This window comes from Leptodactylus fuscus, chromosome 5, assembly GCF_031893055.1.
Source record: "Leptodactylus fuscus isolate aLepFus1 chromosome 5, aLepFus1.hap2, whole genome shotgun sequence".
Taxonomy (NCBI): Eukaryota; Metazoa; Chordata; class Amphibia; order Anura; family Leptodactylidae; genus Leptodactylus; species Leptodactylus fuscus.
In genome coordinates this window covers 163,535,463-163,559,506 of record NC_134269.1, presented here as the reverse complement: position 1 = coordinate 163,559,506, position 24,044 = coordinate 163,535,463, and the positions used below count along the sequence as shown (strand labels likewise).

The window sequence follows — 24,044 nt, the reverse complement described above, 5'->3', positions numbered from 1 at the left end:
CTGTCCGCTTGTAAAGATGTCCGACTTTTCAATCGGACAGAAAAACCCGACATGTAGGTTTAAATGAATGACAAGTGTCACGGACACAGCAAGTGTCTGCTCCTAATGTCCATGCGAGATTTTGAACGGACACTAGGATCGGACAATGACGGTAGTGTGAACGCCCCCTTACCTTGAAGTGCAAAGGTATATTATGCCCTCAAATGCCACATTGTTTTGTTACGTTGGCCATTTAGATTGCCTGTTCACATGTAATACAAATTCACACAGGGTCTGCTATGCAGACCAGAAGTCTCAGGGCATGCAAGACTCACATTGAGGCTAAGGCCCCACGGGCCGCATCGCGGTTCTTCACGCAGCGCTTTGAACAGAAAGTTCACAGAGTTTTCCTACGCGGACTTTCTGTTACAATTATATGTATGGGAAAGCTGCTGGCGTTTCCGTAGATATAATTGACATGCTGCAATTTTCAAAACGGCAATGGTTTTGGAAATTGCAGCATGTCCGTGCTGTAATTTTTTCCACAAAGTGGGGATGGGATTCACATAAATCCCATCCATTTTGCAAGTACTGTAAAACACAGCGATTTTCCGGCCCGATGCTCTCATATACTAGTATAGAGAGAGACAGACATAGCAGATGCTGTTTGAATTGGAAAGTCACATGATTGAATAGTGGATGTAACCAGCCATGTTAACCAAACAATGGGGTGATCAATGGCAAAATTAAAACTAAAGGTAGGCACAACACACTCATTATACCCAAGGGTAATAAGGAAATGCTCCCTGGATTTTTTATTTTTTTAATATCAACTTGATACTCAAGTTGCGTCTTGCAACATATTTTCCTTGTCTATGAAAGCAGTAGACCAATAAACAAGAAAACAATAGCGGAGTCAGTTTTCAGATGTAGACTTATTAAAAGAAATAAAAATAAGGGCAGCGTTACAAATAATAAAAACAAATTTCAAGTTGGAACAGAAAGCAATAAAATGTTATAGGATTTAAAAAAACAAAACAAACAAAAAAAAACACCACATGTATACAGGATTTTGGGGACAACTAAACATTCTGTGGGTTTAGTTTTCAGTAACTTCAAATTATTCAGTATCATTGAATTGCTATTTTTATAATAATAGACATGTCTAGTCATCTTCACAAAACATCCAATATGACAAACACTAGATGGCCGACGAGTTAAATGTCTTTTCGCTCCCTGGTGAGGTCATCTAATGAGCTAAACACCTTGTGCGTTATTCACTACCTACATTCATGGGTTAATGTTGCCAAAAGTGTGACCCCCTTTTGAAGACTTGCTGAGGATGGGAGTAAAAGAAAGAAACGACAGAAACACGGTCACTAATGTTTGTGGCTTTTCTGGTTTCATTCACATGTAGTAGTTTTGTTGCAAAAATTACTGCAGCAAGCACTCGAAATTTCTACAACAAACCTGCAGCGTGTGAATATACCCTTACAGTGCATCAGCTGAGGAAACCGAGACACATATTGGAAAACATGGTCTAGTAACCTTGACTGAAATAGTTGTAGCCATCAGGCCCTATCATGTCTTTCATATATGGTCGTTGGGTCTGTGGAGCATAAGGGGGTAGTGGCAGCAAACCCTCGCCAGCAGATGTGTTCCCTGTATTGGACAGACCGTGTGATGTCGATGAGAAATTTCCAGCTATTGAGGAGTAAACGCCAGTAGATGAAAGTCCACCTGTAGATGATGAAAAACCAGTAACTGTGGAGGGATTCACTGAGGACTGCAGGAAATTGGAGGGAAAAGCACCGCCATACGTCTTACGATCAGCTACAGGTGACACACTGTCCGGCTGTGTGGATGCCATGGCCTTTAAACTGGTGAGAGAAATGTAGAAGATCAAGAACAAGTAGTCCAACAATTCTTAATTATCACTGAAGCACTGCTTATTCCTAACGCCAAGAGTGGCCTCTGCTTTGAAAGACCCTGTGTTCCCATAAACTACAGGGTCCATTCAGTGGAGCGGGTGCCATAAGTGTACATTTTTCCATTGGTAGATAAAAGCCTGACCTTGGGTGGGAGCTGATCAGCAGTGGGTTTGTTCAGTGCTTTAAAAGAATTGACCCAGATTTTGACTAAATTAGGAACACGTCGTCTTTATTTTCTGATTAATTTTATTGGTTCCGGTTTCCGTATGCGATTATGGAATTGGCACTCTTGCCTAGACACGCTTCAAACATCCTACAGGTATAACTGGGACCATGCGAGTTTGTAAGTAATAATACATTTGGGCTCGATAAAAATAAAATATTTTTTTTAAAAAAACAACCCAGAGGAGTAGATTATGCCATCCAGGAAAAAAAAAAAAAAAAAGAAAAAAACAGGCATTACTCACCTTTTAAATTCCCTGCTGGCACACAGAATAGAAGTGAATGAAAAAAGCCCTGAGATCTGTGCATATTGACTTCCCGTATCCCATATGGAGAATTCCATTATGGAATACACCAAAAGGGATAAATACTTCTCATTATGTATGTAACATAATACAGCCAGCACCAACTGTGTATAGAGTCCTCAGCACCTAGTATGGTAAGTACACAGATGAGAGATATGGCTTTCCTGCTTCGTCTGTGTGTCAACTACTGAGAATAATTGATCGATTGGGGGTGCTGGACGTCAAAGCTCCACCCATTACATATTGATGACATATCCTTAGGATAGCTCAGCAATACTTATAGCTCACAAAACCCCCTTCAAGACACACCTTATTCTACGTTTGCAAGAGTATTTAACAAGAACACCACCCATTGTCAAACATGCAGGTCATTATGTCAGAAAGGCTGCATCTTCGCCCAAACGAGCTCACCACATTTCGCCAACGGGGTGTTACATTTTAAGGGTATTCCAAGAATATAAGTCATCAATGGTAGACAGTTAGAAGTCCGAGTCCTGGCACACCAAAAGTTCATCAGGTGTTCACTGTGGCTGAAGTATAAGAACTAGCACAGCTTTGGACATTGTAGTGACGGGGAAAGGTACAGCATGGTCTATCCCACTGACTTGTATAGTACCTTTCTCAGCACTATACAGTGTAGTTGTTAGTCCTAATACACTGCAGCCACTTTAAAGAGCTGATCAGCACTGGCCTGCAGAATATGGACTCCCATGATCTACTATTGGGCACCTATCCAAAGGACAGGTACTCAACAGTATACTCTCTGAAAACCTATTTCAATTAGTGTACATAATGTGGGGATGCGTAGGTTAATTTGATACGGAAATAAAACTTACTTGTTCTTGTGTTTTGATCCACTGACGTGAGCCTGATACTGCTCTATAGAATTCAGAACAACATTGCAAGTATCACAGTTGAACCAGTTTCCGGCTGAAAGACACAGGAATGGCAAGTATTTTAATATGACCCTGCTACCCAAGACTTGTAGATAAAACACAAAAAAAAGGATAAGACAGGAAAAGGAAAGTCTTAACAGCAAGTCTGCTGGTTACACTGGATTAATGCTCCAGGCTTTCACCTTAAACTAGGTTTGTTTGCTTTTTACACTATTCATAGCATCTTTCAAGAAGAAATACTATAAAAAATAAAAAAATAAAGTTTTAAAACAAAAGTTTGAGATTTTTTTTTTTAAATGGAAGGGTCATCTTAAAACAAAGTAAATATTGTATGTATTAAAAAAATAATATTTAAGTCGTTTTCTAAGCAAAATTCAGATTTAGTTTTGACCTGATGGTTTCTCTCAAGGAGGTAAGATACAGGAGTATGCACCTTCCTTCTGGACAAAACTCAATTTTTGCTAGAAACTTTTTTTTTTTTTTTTGTGAGCCTTTCACTTTATGGTAAAGCAAAGATATTCGAGACAACTGAGCTGGTATTACTTCTTAGCATGGAACATGGGATACAAGTAACTTCACACTAAAAAAAAACGTAATGCAAGTGTTGAAGCGCATCAAGGATGTAGGTACCCTGAGGGTTCCCCAACAACCAGGAGGTTTTCAGGAGTAAAGCGAGGGGAAAAAAACAGTTGAAAAAAATGCATGCAAGACATAAATAAAATCCAAATTGTAAAGGCTATCAAATGACGTACAGCATTTTGTACTTTGTGGCAAATGCTTTTTCTTCCCCATCACAGATTAGATGACTGACCTGCCAATATACATCTAATATGTATAGTCATCCTCTGTTCACATCTGCGTCCCGGTCTCCGCTTTCAGGTTTCCGTCTTCTGTCCAGTTTCTCGGGCAGCAGGCGGAAACCTGAAAGTGGAGACTGGGCGCAGGTGTGAAGCCGCCCTTAGATATTGCTGCTTACTGTTTAAGGCTGCGAGCTCATGTTATGAAACCCATGGTCTGTCAACAGATATGAACTGTCTACCATTATAGCTATAAAAACAAAAGTTGAATCAGGTTTTACCCAAATAGTGGCCGGTATATGTATAACCTCAACACTGGTGAAGCACATGGCATTTTCGTAGGGGATATATGACAGGAATATATATTTACATGCAAATTGTAGAAATCCAACAATACACAGATGTAACAGCTTCAACAAACAACATGCAAAGAGTATTGATCAGATCGATTAAAATGTTAGTGCTTTAGGCTGAGGCCCCTACGTTGTGGCATCGCAGCTTTTGCTGTATTTTTTTGAGCCAAAGCCAGGAGTGGAGTGAGCAGAAAGTAGAATGATAAGAACCTCCTATATATTTCCCATTCCTTTTGTAGCCATTCTTGACTTTGGCTCAAAAAAGCTGCATTTGTAACATGTGGGGCCTTTAGGCTGGATGTCAACATTCAAAAGCATACAAAAACACTAGATAACATGAAACCATTGTTGGCCATATTATATATGTGTTCCTAATAAAACATAATAAATCGTGACAACCAGTAATGTTACAGTGGTCACTGATGAAGATACATGGTGCTGATGCGTTACATATCAAAAAATAGGGATGGCAAAAGGATCTTAGTTTTGTTCTCCATGCCTTTTGTACATGATACCAGTTGGCACATGTAAGGGAATAAACTGTTATTTTGTGCTGGACTCAGATGAGAGAATGTGCTTCATACTTTAACAGAATATGCAGCAGCGCAGAGCAAATGAGTTGGCGTCACTCCTGCTTGTATTGTGCGTCATATCTTCAGGGCTGTGTATAGTCATCTTCTGCTAAATTTTGTAAGTAAAAACTCCAATGAACCCTGTTGCAGTAAATAGGTAGCTGAAAATTGTGACTGGTAATACCATACCTGAAATGGGCCACGTGGGCCCAAGAGTATGAATGTCTGACTTGGCAGGTGTACCTCAATAAGGCAGAAAGATGAGGCACCTCTGGTGTGCAAGATCTTATCCACATTAGATAAATGACTTGTCAGCAGATCCTGCTGATAATCTAATGTGTATGTTAAGCTTAAAGGGGTTTCTGGGAATAATTGATGTCCTACCCTTAGGAAGGGTCATCAATTAAAGATCAGCAGGGGTCAGACTCTAAAGCCCCTGCTGATCAGCTGTTTGAATAGACCATAGCGTTAAGGTGAGTGCTTCAGCCTCTTTGGTACTTACCAATGCTGTACATTTGTGCATAAGCTGTGCTTGGTATTGCAGCTCTGCTCATTCACTTCAATGGGACTTGGCTGCGATCAGGCCACATGAACCATGAATGAGTAGCCTGTGAGTCAGAAGCTGTGCTCAAGGAGTGCCGCTACTGCTTCACATACTGCATCCATGAGGGTCCTAGATGTAGGACCACCACAGATTTTCCATTGATTACCTATCCCAAGGATTAGTCACCATTAGGCTGAGGCCCCACGTTGCAGAAACGCAGCTTTTTCTGTTGTAGATTTTGCTGCATTTTATTGCGCAAAAGCCAAGAATGGCTATGAAAGGGTCGGCTTGGCGCCCTGTTCTCTCTTTTACTCTATTAAAGGAAAGGGACGTACATAGGAAGCTGTTATGCCTTCAGTTCAATCCTCTCCTGGCTTTGGCCCCCAAAAACGCAGCAAAATCTGAAAGAAACAAAGCAGAACTTCCACAACGTGGAGCCTCAGGCTTAAGGTTTTAGGCCACATGGTGTAACAGTGTTCATATGTGTTAAGTTAAAAGTTAAGAAATAAAGTCAGATTTAAAAGGTGTGTTCCCATCATACAAAGTGACGGCTTTTCCTTAGGATATGTCATCAGGAGTCTATCCTCTGCAACACATGCCAATAAAGGATCTACCTTTTTGGGTTCCCCCTGCACAACTGCGGCCCTTTCATTCCCAGGATCGGTGGGACTCCTAGAGGGTCATAAACTCACAACCAATACCTTATTCAGTGGAAACAACCCATTATGGTATAGCATTTGACATCCTGAAAGAGCTTTACTGCTGTCAGAAGGCATTTGCATTTCAAGTGCGATATTTAAAGATGATTATTTTTAATATACTGGTTAATATTAAAAATAAGTCATCTGCCATTTTGAAAAAAATTGACAAAAATATGCATTGTAAAAACATTAACACATTTTTATTTTTTGATATATCCAGGAAAGAATGTTTTATTAGGAGTAAACACAATCACATCTTCCAAGTGATTCAAGCCTACAATATCCATTGAGTACAATAGCAACGTTTAGTTCATGTAGAAGAAAAGAAAGAAAAGAAAAATACAATTTACAGATACCAGGTACTGACTGGCATTAGAAGAGAATTGCAGTCTACAAAACAATGAAGTATGAACAGAAAAGTTATCCCTGACCAACATTTCCCTATTGCTAAACTGTCCAAATCAGACAGAACAAAAGCGCAACTGAGCTTGTCAAAAATCCCTATGTGTAAGGCCTTATTCACACGAATGTCAAACGGCCATGTTTTAGCCGTTTTGTTTGGAACGGCAGTCACACAACCACTTTTAGGGGATTTCACATGACTGGTTTTGGACTGTCCAAATATAGAACATGTTCTACTTTTAGTTGGTTTTCACAGATCCCTCAATAGATTCAAGTCTATCAATGATTTGTGAAAGCAGATTCCCCCCCAGACCATTTGTCCGTTTTTTTTTACAGCTATTATTTTCAGTGTTCGTGTGAAGGCAGCCTAACAGGAAAAATGACTTTTAGGTAACAGGAATCCTGTAGTATTTAGGAGATGTGTGGAGCACAGAATTGGGAAAAGAGGTACATTAAAGCTTATGATAAAGAATAGTAACCATCCAATCCAAATATCTTATAAAATGAAATAAAACTACAATCCATGTTTCTTGCTAAAAAAAATAAATAAAACACTTATTTCCCATCCACAAGGTATCCAAAAATCATACCTGTGAGCACCACTCCGCTCTTTTCTACGGGATTGAAAGAATGCGTTATCAGTGGAGATGAGCGAATACTATTCGAAATTCTAGTTTTGAATAGCTCGCTCCCATAGGAATGAATGGGAGCGGGCGAACTGCAAGGGGTTAAGCGCCGGCTGCTGCTCCCATTCATTCCTATGGAGCGAGGTATTCGAAACTGCAGTTTCGAATACTATTCGCTCATCTCTAGTTATCAGCCAATGGAGCAGGTTTATGCATGTACACTATTGCTCCATGTGCAACGAGTACCCACAGCAATGAAGCACATACCCCCCCTGTGGAACAGGTAGAAGTGTTCCTAGCAGGAAAGCGCCTTTGAACTGTTCCTATTATTAGGAATACAAATGCAGCACCTATAGAGCGGCCTACTGATCTTACTACATGTAAATGTTCTGATAACTGCAGGGAGACAGTCCGTGTGTGTTCAGTTAACCTCCACTCACTTGCACTGTACTACACTAGGTTAGAAAATTGCTGCTACAAAATTCCACACTGAAATTCTTCAACAACTGCACAATATGTGAGTCCAGTCTGAGTGCACAGTCCATTCTTTGGAAGAAGTCCCAGTTGGATACCAGATACAGACATCACAAAGGGAAGTGATCCGTTTGGGAGCTGTTGCTGCATGCAGGCCCTCCTAGAGCTTACATGTGCTTTGTGAGTGTTAGCTGGACTGAAGATCAGCTCATTGTCAATAAATACACAAGTAAAAACAACCGCAAACCATATAAAGTAAACAAGTAATACCGTAGCTGTCAATAAAGTAAAACCGGTATGCGTATTGTGACTTGACAAACAAATTTAAAAAAAAAGAAGAAGCTGCAAATGTGATGATGGGATAAAAGCAGAAATGATTTCATTTGGGCAGTGCTATACTTTGCAATTATGTTCACCCTCCAATCCTCTGGGTCCCACAATAGAATTCATGGGATAAGAAGTTACATTTTTTTCTTGAAGCTAAAACTAGTACATATCACATGCAAGTCTACTTTTTATTTCTCCATTACTTGGTAAGCAATAGGATTCTTTCACTTTCAGACCTCTTGTACACAGTCGTAAAGCATCTGTATTTTTTGGACTGTATTAGGGTAAGTTCACACGGGTTTTTTTGGACCGGAACCTGAGGCAGACACCGCCTCAGGTTCTGGTCCAAAATATGGGCAGCTGCAAGTGGATGCCTGCGCAGTGCACCGGCATCCAGTCGCGCACTCCGTTCCGGATTAGGCCGAAAATGAATGGGCCTAGTCGGGAGGGAGTGTCTTCAGGCGACTGAAAGAATGAGCATCTCGCTTCTTTTTTCTGGGAGCCGGAACAAACGGCTCCTGGAAAAAAGGACTGACTGGCTCCCTTTGATTTCAATGGGAGCCGTCTTTTCGGTCAGGATTTTGAAGCGGATACGGCCTCAAAATCCTGAACAAAAAATCCAGTGTGAACTTACCCTAAAGGGATCTAGGAGGTGAGCGTAGCACGGTCCACAACATCCAGACCCATTACAGCTGTGTGCAGGAGGCCTTAAACTTGTGTTAGAGATCTAATGGATATAAGAGTTAAAAAGAAATAAAAATACTCCACATCACCAAAAGCCTGATTCCAAAATGGATAACCAGATTAATATTTTAAAGCTACAGTATGAAAACTTTAGGATGAGAAACTGAACACAAAAAGGTAGAATTCATCAAATGACATTTTAGCAGCACACTCCGCCATAGTATGAAGGGCTCTCTTTGCTACAGCTTGCAAATTAGCATTAATAGCAGCGATACAGTGAAGAATGTGCTGGAAAGTCTTAACTGTTCATGCAATACATTAATGTAGATATTGAAGATGTGCTAAAAAAAAGCAAAGATGCGCCTTTACTTTAAGCCCTAATATAAAACTGGACTAGCTCAGTAAATCAACATTAAAACAGAAAAATTAGTTCAACTACAAAACAGTTGTTATTTCCTGCATATTAGACAGTGGGTTTTTCAGAATCAGGCTCAGCATTGGACTCACTTGCTCCAGAGCCTGGCGTTACTGGATTGAGCGTTGTAGTTTGCGGTAGCGTGTTCCCAGAGCTGGTATAAATAGTCATGAGCTTGCTTTTAGTCTCCTGCTTCTGATGTTTCTTGCCCTTGTAGTGCTGCTCTGCCATGTTAGGGTTATTGAAGGTGGCATTGCAAAGATGGCAAAACTTGTCAGGGTCCGATTTATCTGCATTTACTGGTGGTGCACGTACAGGCTTGGAAACTCGTGGCGCACCTAAAGAAACATGCAGAATTTAGAATACATTTTTATGCAACAATTCAACCTTCTATTTCAGAATAGAAAAGCTAGGAATTTGGTAGGTTCATGTTTAATACTAAAAGCAAATAGCTACCGAATTGGCAGCTATGGCATCCTAACCTAGAGGTACAAGTTAAACCCCAGTCACCATCTAGAAAGTGTATGGCTCGTTAAAGTGATCATATTCAGACCTGATGCTTAGGCTGACTAAAGTGTTTTATCCAATATATTGCTCTATCTTGGCCTGTTTGTCAGATACTGCTCATTAACTTTCCACAGTGTTTACATCCGGTTGCCTAGTGTACAGACCACCTCTGTAACCTAGGCAAACACAATATGGTTTCAGATATCGCTGTGTTTCTCTGAGCCAAAGTCAGTGGTAGATTTAACAGAGAAGAAACAGTCCAAGCATTTCCTTTATTGTTTCCATTCCTTTTCAAACCACTCCTAACTTTAGCTCAAACAGATGCAAGAGAATTATATATATATATATATATATATATATATATATATATATATATATATATATATAAAAAAAAAAAGAAAAAAAAAAGCCACATTTCTGCAATGTGGGGTCTTAGCCTTAGGTCAAACGATGCAGAAACCAAGCTCTTTTTTTTTTTTTTTTTTTAAATAAAAAGGCTATTCAGGCACCACTAATGTTATTTTAACCCCCCTCCTCCGTTTTAAAATAATACCCTAAAAACGAATATGCTAATTATACTTATTGTGCACGGTGGGCGGTCGTGCACTGTCCGACGTCATCTTCTGGCACGCCTTCCTCTTCTTTCTTCTTGCAGCGACGCCCTCTGGTCCTGGCTCTTCCCCGGATTCATCCTCCTCTTCTTCCGGCGGGATTGGTTCAAATCCCGCGCATCTGTAGTAGCGCTCCCTCCGGGTGTACGGGGAGGGGGAATGAGCTACTGAGCATGCTCAGTTCCCCTTAGAACTACACGAGTGTACTGCGCATGCGCAGTACGCTTGCGATCTGCCGGAGGGAGACTACTATGCACTCGCGGATTTGAACCAATCCCGCCGGAAGAGGACGATGAAGCCGGGGAAGAGCCAGGACCAGAGGGCGTCGCCGCAAGAAAAGGAAGGCGTGCCAGAAGATGACGTCAGACAGTGCACATTTTTAGGGCATTATTTTAAAATGGGTATGTGTGTTTAAAATAAGATTAGCAGTGCCTGGCATATGTGGGGCTCATACAGCAAAATTTTGCTGATAGAGCCCCTTTAAGATTTTAAGGCTGAATTGTTACAAGTTTTCTTCCATCAGGTCTTTACATTAGTGAAAGCAGGTGGACAGGGCTCCATCTGGACCAGTCATTGTATTGGAAATTAAGTCCATTGGTCTCATCCAATTACGGATAAGGACAACAGACTGTAATGACTGCTGTGAGAACATAGCCTAAATCAGATGGCTCATTACAGAGGAAATACTATTGCCCTCTCTAATATAGGCGTGGATGAAGAAGACGGCAGACCCTGAATGCTCGTCCACCGTGCACGATGGGTAAGTTGATCACATTCTGCTGATTTGCTGATAGAGCCTCTTTAACGCCCTCCCTAGACAATTAAGGAAAGATTCATCAAATTAGCAAAATATATAAAGAAAAAATGGGGGCACTCACCAAGGCACTTTTTCTTAAAAGAATGGCTTTATTCCATATTCTTTAAAAACACCGGGAGAGAATGACATTGCAACAAGGCGCTTGTAGCATTTTTCAAGCTATGTAAGTAATGGACACTTACATGGCATGAAAAAGTGCTACAAGCGCGAAACGCTGTTGCCTTTTTTCCTCGCCCTGTTGCAATGTCATTCTCTCCCGGTGTTTTTAAAGAATATGGAATAAAGCCATTCTTTTAAGAAAAAGTGCCTTGGTGAGTGCCCCCATTTTTTCTTTTCTTTATATATTTTGCTGAAAATGTGTTCTTGGGTGTGAGCACCTCCTAAAACAGGCACATACAGGTATATTCTGTTTTTCCTCCTCCAATCTATACTCTCATCGGATAATTTACGGATATTTGTGTTTTTTTCTGGGGATATTGTATACATATCTGCATTTGGGCTTACCGCAGTGCCACCATTCTTTTCTCTTTTTGTATGAAAATTCATCAAATTAGTATACGTAGACACAAGTTTTAATAGCCAATTTAGACAACCAGGTGTGGTCCAATTAAAGGGGCTCTATCACTGGGAAAAGTCATTTTTAACTAATCACATCCTTGCATAGGCTTTAGAAAGTCTATTCTACACCTACCTTTAGTATGTAGATTGCCTCAGTGGTTTCTGAATAAGTCAATTTTTATTCATATGCTAATTAGACTGGTGCAGGATTCATTGTGCACCCTCTTTGCTATTGTTTCCTATAGGAGTATATGCAATGGCTGCTGCTGATGACTCAGCTTCCTGTTTGCACACATACATAGGAGATAATAGGAGAGACGAGTGCTGTTGGGAACTTCCTGTGCTGGCTGGAAGCTCATTAGCATATGAATAAAACGGATTTATTCAGAAATCACTGAGGCAATGTACATACTAAAGGTAGGTGTGGAACAGCATTTCTAAAGCCTATGCAAAGATGTGATTAGTTAAAAATGACTTTTCCCAATGATAGAGCCCCTTTAATGGTGGCATTTTCTGGACCACCTGTGGCTCGAATGAACCCAACTCCGGGTTGGAGAGCACAGCATCATGTTACTGCAATGCAGAGTTTGGTTCAGCTGAGCTGTAGAATGCCTGGGAAATGCCACCAACACACCTGAATTGAACTAAATCAAATCCTACCTTGAAATACGCCCCCCTGCTCCATCAGTTTCAAGTTCTTTGAATGTGTTTTGCCAATATAATGGGACGCAGCAACCACTGGAGATGAGAAGGTCATATTGCAGACTGGGCAGCATTTGTTTCTCTCTATGTCATCACTGGTCTCCTGCTAATTACATAAAAAACATAACACATTATTTAACATGAAGAACATACTAGATTCTAAAATTTAACACAGAAAAAAATATATCCAAAGTGACCTGCCAACTCATTGTTAAGTGATCACATATGTAGGTTTTGTAATCAATGACTTAAGACCACCCTTGCGATTTTCCCATGATGTTTTGTTGATGAGTGTGTGGATAAGAGACCATAAAGGCATTTTATGGCACTTTTTTTTTTTTTTTAAAACTCCCAATTTTTTTCCTGCCTGCCCCCATAACAAAATCAATAGGAGAATGTCAGAAAAAAAAAAAAAAAAGTTAACAGAAAGATAATCTGCAACATTTTGTCACCATGTTTTAATAGGTCCACAAAATGGACGTATTGTAAATGAATCTGCATCAGTATGTCATGAGTATATGTGATCCATACAGATCTGACTAGAAGACAACCCCTAATAGAGAAAGCCAAACTACATACAATACCCACAGTCTGCTTTGATGTGTAGTATGTCGGCATGTCAGACACAGATGACTTATGGGTACATCTGTATTTTAATCAGTCTCCATAGACTTACAGGCATATTCCATTTGCAAAATGAACGAAAAGTGAGTCTACTGTGTTTTTAAACTATGCAAATATCTTAACCACTTATTCTATACAGATGGAACAATGATGCAAAACAAGCTGACGTGAAAGCAAACTATATAGCGTTCTAGCAGTGTAATAGGCTCCCATTAATAAAATAAAACACGTTACCACCACAGTTTCATCAGCTTTCATCTTTTTTGCTGGGCTAAAGTCTTCTCCCTGGTGAATGGACATGTACCGCCGATATTTATTTGCATGTTTCTTACTCTTTTTTTGGGAAAGGAGACAAAATGGACAAGTTACAGATGTGTAAACCAATAGCATGTGCTTATAAAGGAAGAAATATGAAGATGACAAGTCACCTGGTAATGTGCAAGCTTCTGGGATTCTGAGATGAGGACAGCACTGCAGACTTTACAATGCTTGTCAGAGAAAAGGTTACTATTCTCCCGGATCAGACGATTTACTAGAAATAAAACCATGAAAGTACATCAGAAGTGTAAGAAAAAGTGCAGGACATGATCAAGAGAAAAGAAAACAACTCATTTTTATGGTTACAATAATACAGGGATCAATTCTAGGCATAATAAGTTCTAAGTCATTATAACAAAACCCAATACGCCTGCAGCGCAGATTATTAACCATGTCCACATTATTACTGGTGGCACAGTCCGTAAAATCCACCAGCAATATGTACAATGGTCATTGCTGCTCAGTGACTGTACGGGCCACAATAAGGTACCACTATATAATTCATATTTGTGGGAAAGCCAAGTCTGCGCCAATTCATCAAAACAGATGGATTGATAGAAATCTCAACACAAATCATAAGAATGAAGAACCGTTACATCAAAGAGATAAGCATCAAAGTCCTTATAGGTCCAATTTGCATATGGATGTAAAAAACCCCAGCAATATCATAAATTGTAAAAAGCACTGTTTCATCCAGGTGACCATAACCTATCTACATGGGTTGCGGTTTAAGAACATATTAGGGAGCAGATAATAAAATAACGCATAACTCACCTTTCCAAACACCCCTAAGGACTAGTTCACACGGGCACAGAGGGGGCGGATTATGGCGCGGAATCCATGTCATAATCCGCCCGCTCACAATAGAGGTCTATGGAGACCGCTAGCGAAAAAAAGAAGCAAACTGCCCATTCTTTAGGCGGATTCGCGGCAGCACCCTCTGGACTAGGCCCATTCATTTGGGCCTAAACCGGGGCGGAAAGCCGCGACAGGATGCTGTGCACTGCACCAGCATCCTGTCGCGGCTGCTGCGACAGAATATGCACACGCGGATTTGCCTGTGAACTAACCCTAAGTGTCAGCTCCAACAGTCCAGTGGAACTGGAAGTGATGACACCACGTTCGTATGTCACGTGATCACTCAGCCAGCCAATCCCTGGTCTTAGCTGGTCACATGTACATTACAAGTATTCTGACACCTCCTCCAAGCATATTCATTTGTCACCACGTTAAGCAGCACATTACAATACATATGTAAATCACTTTTGGAGGAAGTCTTATGCAATGAGGCAGTTGATTAATTGGGGGCAGACCTTCAGCCCTGGGAGCGCTGTTTTTTACAACTCAGACTACCTACAACCCCGACAGCCCTGTTCTAGGAGTAAGCAAAGTACGTTACAGTTCACCCTGAGCAGGAGACGTTCACTGAAGCTGCAGAATTTCAATGTGTAATTCTGGAGCCGCGGGGGCTAGTGGCAATCTTGATCTTGTGTTAAAGCCATGAATACTGGCATGCCTGTATCCAGTAGATAACTAGTTAGTTGCATATGCTCGCAGCTTTCACGTCTGTGTGTGTGTAACTATAACCATAATCTACTGAAACGTAATCCATGGTGGTCAGCCATTCATGCTGTGGTGCTTTTCAATGAGATTACAAAAAGGGGCTGTCCAGGCATTAGTGACCTCTGGAGAAACAGTCCAGTGTCTACCACACACTGGTCCCATTACTAGTCTGGGCCCTGGTTGTTGCCTTGGGAACAAGCACTGCCCTGCACACAGTTGTGTTGCCCCCATGTGGCTCAGGAGAGGTAATACAATGAGTAGTAGATATGACATACACAGCCCACACTGTCTTACTCGGTAGCTTCATTTAGCATCTGGATTTCAGAACTAATTTTCGTTTAAAATGCTCCAAACCGTCTAGAAAAGTGTCAAGCCTTGCCTATGAGGTGCAGTGACAGCCCCGAGCCGGCAGCACACGGTGCCTCCTAGCCTGCTGCATCACATGGCTGCCATAGAACACTCCACCAACACTAGTTTCCCGCCTATGGTTTCTATATGGACACAACCCCTCATAGAGATGACCGGTCACCGAGACAGCGCGCTCTGCACACCCCTGGCCTACACCGGTTACACCCACCCTTAGCCTAGCAGAACTTTCCGGCTATTTCACCGTTAACCATCATAACTACCTGCCGCCTTTCCCACCGGAAGAGCCATAGCTTCACCATTCCCGAATTCGTCCGCCATTTTCTCGCTTGTAGCGACTGGTGAACCGCGCACCGCACACAGCGTCAAGAAAAGATACACGCGTTGAGAGGAAACCTCGCGAGATGTTCGAGGACGGTCACTGCTGTCGCGAGATTCAAACACCCTCGGATTGTCCTTTCTACCAAAACAAAGCTTTATTGACAAGAACACTGGGCTGCAAGTTTTGTTTTTTCATGGTGGGTCAACGGTCTGCGCCATAGTGTGACGTAGTGTCCTCACTCCATAGCGTTAGATAGCCAGGTACAGCCATAGATCACTGTCCTAATACAGGTACATTTGCCGCCGTCTGCCATAGTGCACAGTGGTAATATATATATATATATATATATATATATATATATATATATATATATATATATATATATAGCTGTAACCTGTAAGGGTTTCATAAATTGGATTTGGACATTGGCTGTGAGTGAGTAATGCCACCCCCTCCTGACTGTACTCGTCCATAGCCTGTACTGTCAGGACACACTGGTTGTATGACAGGAGTCACGGCTGAATTTGCGGTGTTGTAGCCTAAATGGGAGTTATTTATTAAAGGCGCCCTTTTCGCTCAAATTTAGCACAGTTGCGCCTTGTGTGCGCTCTTTCAATATCTGGCGTGATTTACTAATTGGGCGCAAGCTGTTGATAAATTCCATGTACATGACTTCTCTGGATATGCTGTAGGCTTCAAATCCATTCAGTTTGTCTCTTCTGATTCTTCTGTCTCAGAGCCCACCAAATCCAAAATGAAAAAAAAAAATTCTTAAAAGAAGTATGTGGACATGTCCACCACACGCTCTGCCCCCCGCTAGCTACATCTCTGCTTATGCACTTGAGTTGGCAATGCATTTAAAGGCATTCTACCATTAAAAACTTCTTTTTTCTAGTTGGCACATCGGAATAGTCTTAAAGAGGACCTTTCACCATTTTGCCCACATGCAGTGTTATATACTGCCGGAAAGCTGACAGTGTATTGAATTCAGCACACTGTCGGCTTTCCCGATCTGGGCTAGGTGTGAAGAGCTTACGGTCCCGGTACCGTAGCTCTTCTATGGTCAGAAGGGCGTTTCTGACAGCCAGAGACGTCCTTCTTCACAGCACAGCCAATCGCGCTGTACTGTCAGAGCCGGGAGGAACTCCCCCCTCCCTCCCTGATAATACTCGTCTATGGACGAGTACTGCGAGCAGAGGGAGGGGGCGTTCCTCCCGGCTCTCACAGCACAGCGCGATTGGCTATAGAACTGCCTGTGGGCAAAATGGTGAAAGGTCCTCTTTAAGAAAGGTTACTCTTCTCCTACCTTTAGATGTCTTCTTCGCCCCGCAGTTCAGTTAAAAATTAGTTTTTTGTTGGTATGTGAATGAGTTTTCTCGGAGCACTGGGGGCGGGCCCCAGCACTCAAACAGCACTGAGGGCGTCCCCAATGCTGCGAGAGAACTCTCTCCAGCGCCGCCTCCATCTTCGTCAGCAACGGCCTCTTCATCTTCCGACGCTGGGCGTCACACTTGTATGCCTGTGCAGTCGGCTCTGCCATTGGGCCGCAGGCAGAGCCGAGTGCACATGCCAGCGGCCATTTTTTTGTGGCTGCTTATGTGAGCATGCGCAGTACGCTCTGTACTCCATAGAACTACAGGAGCATACTCATTTGCATACCGATGAAAAACGGATTTTTAACCGAACAGTGGGGCGAAGAAGACATCTAAAGGTAGGAGAAGAATAGCCTTTCTTAAGGCGATTCCAACGTGTCAACTAGAAAAAAAATTTTTTAATGGTAGAATCCCTTTAAGGATTTGACACAAGTAATTGAATAGGATTTCTAAAATTGTTTGAAATGTTAAAAGGGTTTTCCAGGCAAAAGTTTTTAGTTTTTTTTAAAGGTCTGTTAGAGCTATTAATGGGTTAATAAATGTCACCCATATACCTTTAGCCATGTTTTGAGTGATTTCTGGGTGTCTCTGGGGGCTCCTGGTATCTCTACATTTGTTTACTTGGTTAAAGAGGACCTTTCACCACTTTTGGGCACATGCAGTGTTATATACTGCCAGAAAGCCGACAGTGCGCTGAATTCAGCGCACTGTCGGCTTTCCCGATCTGTGCCCGGTGTAAAGAGCTTACGGTGCCGGTACCGTAGTGCTCTATGGTCAGAAGGGCGTTTCTGACCATTAGCCAGAGACGACCTTCTGCCTCGCGGCGCCTATCGCGCTGTGCTGTGGAGCGGGGAGGAACTCCCCCTCCCTCTCCTGATAATACTCGTCTATGGACGAGCTGTGTGAGCAGAGGGAGGGGGCGTTCCTCCCGGCTCCACAGTACAGCGCGATAGGCGCCGCGAGGCAGAAGGACGTCTCTGGCTAATGGTCAGAAACGCCCTTCTGACCATAGAGCTCTACGGTACCGGCACCGTAAGCTCTTTACACCGGGCACAGATCGGGAAAGCCGACAGTGCGCTGAATTCAGCGCACTGTCGGCTTTCTGGCAGTATATAACACTGCATGTGCCCAAAAGTGGTGAAAGGTCCTCTTTAAACTTCCTGCTATGTAACTTCCACGCTAGCCCCTCTTCCCTGTCTCTCTAGCTTTCCTGCCCACTACTAGCCCTTCTCTACCTACTCAGCCCAATCCCATTATACACGGGGGTACCTAAAAGTTTCCAGAAAAGTTGTTTTTGAAGCGTGTATTTATTTTTTTGTCCAAAATTCCTTCAATCTCCTTCAAAGTACTCTCCTTTAGTGGCAATACTTATCAAATCTCGTCTGCCATTGTTCAAAACATTTTTTAAACTCTTCTACTTTGATGTGTGCAAGCGCCTCCGTCATTTTCTTTTTCACCTCCTCCACATCGGCGAAATGCTTCCCCTTGAGGTTCCTCTTCATTCGTGGGAAAAAAAAAAAGCCACTGGGATCCATATCGGGTGAATAGGGTGGGTGGGACAAGACAGCCATGCCGTTTCTTGCCATGAAAGTGGTCACCGAGATGGCGGTGTGGGCTGGGGCATTGTCGTGGAGGAAAAACCAATCACCAGACTGCCACATTTCGGGCCTTTATCGCCGCACACTGTTGCGCAACCTCTTAAGAAACCCCAAGTAGAAAACCTGGTTGACGGTCTGACCTGTTGGAACGAATTCCGAGTGCACAATCCCTTTTGCATCAAAAAAACAAATGACCATTGTTTTCACATTGGACTTCACTTGATAAGCCTTTTTGGCGCGGGGCAAGGATGGCGTCTTCCAGTGGCTTGATTGTTGTTTGGTTTCCGGGTCATAAGCAGAGCACCAAGACTCATCTCCCGTAATAATTTTCGAAAAAAATTCTGCATGTTCTTTCATGGCACAGCATGTTTCGATGCAACGCTCTTTCTGTTGATCATCCTTGTAAGCGGTCTTCAACATTTGAACAGTTTCTGATGTCTTTTAACAAAAGATTAGCAGGACTTGAATAGCCTTTTTAAAGGCTAATCAGGCATATGTTTATCTAAAACAGCGAAAATCCAGTGATAGAGCCCCTTTAAAGGGATCCTATCATGAAAACTAAATTTTTTGTCCCTAACACGTAGAAATAGCCTTAAGAAAAGATATTCTTCTCCTACCTTTAGATGTCTTCTCCGCGCCGCCGTTCCGTAGAAATACCTGTTTTCGTCGGTATGCAAATGAGTTCTCTCGCAGCACTGGGGACTGTAAGCCTGTGGCCGCCAGGCATGTGCAGTCGGTTTGGCCCGAGGCCTAGAAGTTTTAAGCCACCACTGGAAGAAGACGCAAAGAGTGCCCATTCCTGAAGAAGATGAAGGCAGTGCTGGATATTTCTCTTGCAGCATTGGGGACGCCCCCAGTGCTGATTGAGCGCTGGGGCCCGCCCCCAGTGCTGCGAGAAAACTCATTTGCACACCGACGAAAATCGGGATTTTATACAAGGAAAAATCGCAGCATGTCAATTATATCTACGGAAACAAAAGGACCTTTCCCTTAGATATAATTGTAACAGAAAGTCCATGGAGGAAAACTCCACAAACTTTCTATTCAAAGTGCTGGGGGAAGAACCACAATGCATTCACGCTGCAGTTGTTCACGCAGCTCTTTAGTGCGGTGGTTCCGGCCCGTGGGACCTTAGCCTAAAACAGGGTTCTAATGATAGAATCCCTTTAAATAAAAATTCATTCACTTTGCTGGGACTGTGAAATGCTGCATTTTTGTCCATTGGCTTATGACGTGCAGAACGGTTGTGGAAAAGGGATATTTTTCATGGCATTATTGCATCCATGGGCACTTGTTTCACAAAATAGGTCATGTCTTATTTTTTGACGTTCCGTTACAATGGACTGTCAAAAAAGAAATAAATAAAAAATTGGTCATGTGAATAGCGTCATTCATATTAATTAATTGATTGATTGAGCTGTGTGGACGTTGCTCATTTGAAGTCTGCTGCAGGTTGTCCATAGCCAACATGTCATCGGCAAAAAAAACTGCCAAAATTGGCTAGCTTCTGTCTTGGCTTTAAGTCCTGACAAGCCTTTCAACCATTTCAAAGGTTAAAAACTGTGGCTGAAAACACAGCAATAATTGACGTGCTGTGTGTTCAAAGCCTGCAAAGCAAGACACTTTGTGTTTTTTTTGTTTTTGTACGGTATGTAGAGAGTTTGCTTAAAGGGGTTGTCCCATCACAAGGATCCTATCTATACTGCTTGTTAATGTGGATGTAAGACTTTTCCTAAATACACTGCTTCAGCAAAACTGCTTTGTTTGTCCACTATATCACTTTATTCATTTTTTTTTTTTACACATCCCTTGACTTATCTGGTCTTAAGTCAAGTGATGTATCTGCTGCTCTGAGGGGGGAAGGAGCCTGTGTTTCTAGCTATTCCTGTGTCTACACCACGTGACCTAGGTCCTGCACTCAGATAGAGGAGAGGAGCTGCTTTCATTTCTTCTGTTCTCCCAGTTATCAGGCTAATTCAATTGTGTTCATTATGGCAGAGACAGGCAGTCTCTGTATGTAACACAGAATGGAGTTGCTGCTGCCTGTACTTCATAGTCCAATATGGGTGGGTGGAGCTACACGTGAATTTGGGGGCGGAGCTAAATGGCAGGTTGCATGTGAAACCCCGCCCACCAAATGATGCAAGAAACCAGGAAGAAAGAAGATTTTACAGGAGTGAAGACTGGTGAGTATGCAACGTGAGAATACCCCTTTAAATCACATCCAGTACACTGTTACTGCACATTGTAGCAGATTAGCCACTGTTGATTTTGCAGAAGCTAACACACTGAACACACCACACGTGTCCCAAACCTTCAGGGTACTTTCACATAGAAACACCCATAATGGGGTGGCACTTACAGTGGTATTCCATTAGGAATTGCAATGGTTAGCTTCCTTCTCTGACTCTTTGCATTGCAACTGTTGAAAGTGAAAAATTTTGTTGAATCTCAATTTCTCCATTTTGCTGCTATTGTACACCAAATTGGTTTTAGCAACTCTGTGGTGGCTTACCTTCTGCACTGGCAGACTTCCTAACCGGTCACTAGATACAATGAGGCTTATTTCTTATGCCCGGTGATGCTCACTGGTGTAGTGAATGTAAATTCAAGGTCTTCATTACCCCAAAGTGCTGTTTTGCATGTTGACTAAAATAGCAATATCTGGGTAATGGAGTCAGTGATTCACAAAGGGTAACCCTAACCTATGTGTCTGCGGGCTGAGGTCTGGGGGCAGCCACTCTTTACATGCCATATTATCATACATGTATGTAATCCTGCATTGCCCCTGCACAGTAAGGTTGTGCACATGTGATCTTTGTAAGTCTTGAGGAGTTTTATAATTGTGAAAAAAAAAATCACAACCACCACGTCCATAATCCTTGTACCACCAAATGTACATAACACAGCTACAAGGTCCAGGCCATTTGGCATCCCTTGTCTCAGGCTGCTGATGTTGTATCAGAGGTGACCCTGACTCCCGCGCTTCTGCTGGCGGCATAGTCCATTACACCACAGGGACAATTCAAGTTTTCTCAGTGACTGGCGCCCCCTTTTTCTCTGGCACACTTGGTTTTGCCCGTCCTTCGGCGCGCTCCCGTGGCCTCTGTTGTGTTTCGCGGGAGCAGGAAGCGCCGAGAGCGCGTAACCCGGCTGTGGACAACCTGGAGTGAGTCTTGGGGCTGCTCGGTAGCCCGTGTTGTCAGTGACAGGAGGGATTATCTGGTAACATCACTTTCTATCATTAATGTTCATTCGGAACTGGTGACAGGGATAGAACTAGTTGCGAAGGTGAAGCTAGCGCAGGGCGCCTAATAAGCAACAGCTCACCCGCATTACCGTGCAAACAGATCCATAAAGCTCTTGTCAAGTGCATGCTGGGTCCTATAGTCCCACAGCTGACTGCGGGAATGCCACAGGTTGGCCAGTCCATTGAGCACAGTCCTCGGTGCCCTGCACTCTCTCGTGCTGTGTGTGGCCGCTCTGCTCTCACTACCTGCTGGTGGAAACTTTCAGCTAATGATGTACGCGGTGTGGTCAGTCGGCATGTACCAAGTACAGTGCACGGGGGGGGGGGAGCGGCGCACGTGACGTTCTGTCAGTAATCTCCTCCATATAGCCGGCTACATTACAGGTACAGACACTGCACTAGTTAGAGGAGTCACATATTCGGGTTATCCTATAGTCTACACCTAGTAATGTAATAATATAACGGGGTATCCTATCTACACATAGTAATGTAATAATATAACGGGGTATCCTATCTACACATAGTAATGTAATACTATAACGGGGTATCCTATAGTCTACACCTAGTAATGTAATAATATAACGGGTTATCCTATAGTCTACACCTAGTAATGTAATAATATAACGGGGTATCCTATCTACACATAGTAATGTAATACTATAACGGGGTATCCTATAGTCTACACCTAGTAATGTAATAATATAACGGGTTATCCTATAGTCTACACCTAGTAATGTAATAATATAACGGGGTATCCTATCTACACATAGTAATGTAATAATATAACGGGGTATCCTATCTACACATAGTAATGTAATACTATAACGGGGTATCCTATAGTCTACACCTAGTAATGTAATAATATAACGGGTTATCCTATAGTCTACACCTAGTAATGTAATAATATAACGGGGTATCCTATCTACACATAGTAATGTAATAATATAACGGGGTATCCACACAGATCTCCTAAGGACATAGTCAGACATAGTGATTGTACTGAGGTTTTTAGTACCGAGCAAGAAGCACATCAAGGCTGCTCCATCTGAATGTTTCCTAAAGGGGAACTCCTCATATGGGGCCCTGCTGCTGATGTACACAAGTCTATGGCATATGTCACACATTGACATCCGTAGGCTACCAAATGGCAGCCAAGTCATGCAGCGCTAGGCGTCTTGTGGTAAGTCGTCCTTTCTTCTGTGCGAACACAACCTATGTAAGCATACAGAATACTGACAGGAGAGTAGCCAGACCTAGTTGTACCATCAAGACCACCAGGAGCAAGTTTTTCATTTGGTGGTCAGGTTTGGGAATGCGGGTCACAAACCTGACCACCGAATTCTTACCTATAGAGATCTATGAGCCTTACCTCCGATTTTACATAGAGACATGAATGGTGATAGTGGTACAGCACTGGCCTATCCCTAGTAGAGCAGTCCATCAATATTAGATATGTGGAGGGGGGGCTGACACCTGGGACCCCCGCAGAACAGCCATACCAAGGCAATGTGGGAGAGCTACGCTACTCTTTCACTGTAGAAATTGTAGCGATGAGTGTAGATATTGCAGCGCTGCCCCATTGATTTAAGTGGGGCAGCGCCGCAGGACCCATTCTCATTCCTACAGTTGGTACACAGATCTCGTGCTGCTTTGCTACTGGTGATCTGCAGGGTTCTCGAGTGTCACACCTCCACAAATCAAATATTAGTGGTCTTTCCTAAGGATAAGGGGTCAGTCATAGAAACTGTATAACGCCTTTAAGACTAAAGCTCCACGTCGCAGAAACTCAACATTTTTCCTGCACCAGAAATGCAGTAGGGGGAAAAAAAAACATCCATACATTGCAGAAAAAAAATAAAAAAATTCAGAAAAGCAGCATGTCAATTATACCTGTGGAAACACTTTTTCCAAATAGGTTTAATAAGGGAAGAAAATCCTCATACAGAAGCGCAGAAGAAATGCAACGAAAAACAATGCAAAAAACAGAAAAAAGCTGTTTCTGCTGCTTTTTTTCCACTGCGTTCTGCAACATGGAGCCCTAGCCTAAGGGAGTCTTTCACCAGAATCCAGCCCAACAAATCGATAGAACAGGGTTACCTGAACACACCATGTTGTTTCCATCAATCCATTGTTATTCGTTTGTATATTGACAAAAACCTTCTTACTTCTCATTTAGTTATGGAAATAACATTGATTTACTTGAAAAT

The 24,044-nt window shown here is 42.4% G+C and overlaps 2 protein-coding genes across 6 annotated transcripts in view; one reads left to right on the top strand and one right to left on the bottom strand.

Moving 5' to 3' along the window:
• Positions 1-1,417: 1,417 nt before the first annotated feature.
• ZNF346 (zinc finger protein 346) lies at positions 1,418-15,661 on the bottom strand. 2 transcript variants are annotated; one of them, XM_075274695.1, is made up of 7 exons: positions 15,558-15,661; positions 13,476-13,579; positions 13,282-13,380; positions 12,382-12,529; positions 9,321-9,566; positions 3,274-3,367; positions 1,418-1,859 (listed from the first exon to the last, which is right to left on the bottom strand). In XM_075274695.1, exons 1-7 carry the CDS (start codon positions 15,613-15,615, stop codon positions 1,520-1,522), a joined length of 1,089 nt encoding a protein of 362 aa, XP_075130796.1. In that variant the 5' UTR covers positions 15,616-15,661; the 3' UTR covers positions 1,418-1,519. The 2 variants fall into 2 exon arrangements, with proteins under 2 accessions (XP_075130796.1, XP_075130797.1); XM_075274696.1 differs by having other exon boundaries at positions 12,382-12,526.
• UIMC1 (ubiquitin interaction motif containing 1) overlaps positions 15,605-24,044 on the top strand; it is a 92,016-nt gene continuing 83,576 nt past the window's right edge. For 3 of the 4 annotated variants that reach the window (XR_012716120.1, XM_075274670.1, XM_075274672.1), the window contains exon 1: positions 15,605-15,812. Coding sequence is in view for 2 of the 4 variants with exons in the window: in XM_075274670.1 (XP_075130771.1) it covers positions 15,699-15,812 (114 nt within the window). In the remaining 2 variants the exon portion in view is untranslated. Of the gene's footprint in view, positions 15,813-21,712; positions 21,813-24,044 lie in introns of those variants that run through there. The other variant, XM_075274671.1, reaches the window with a different exon arrangement.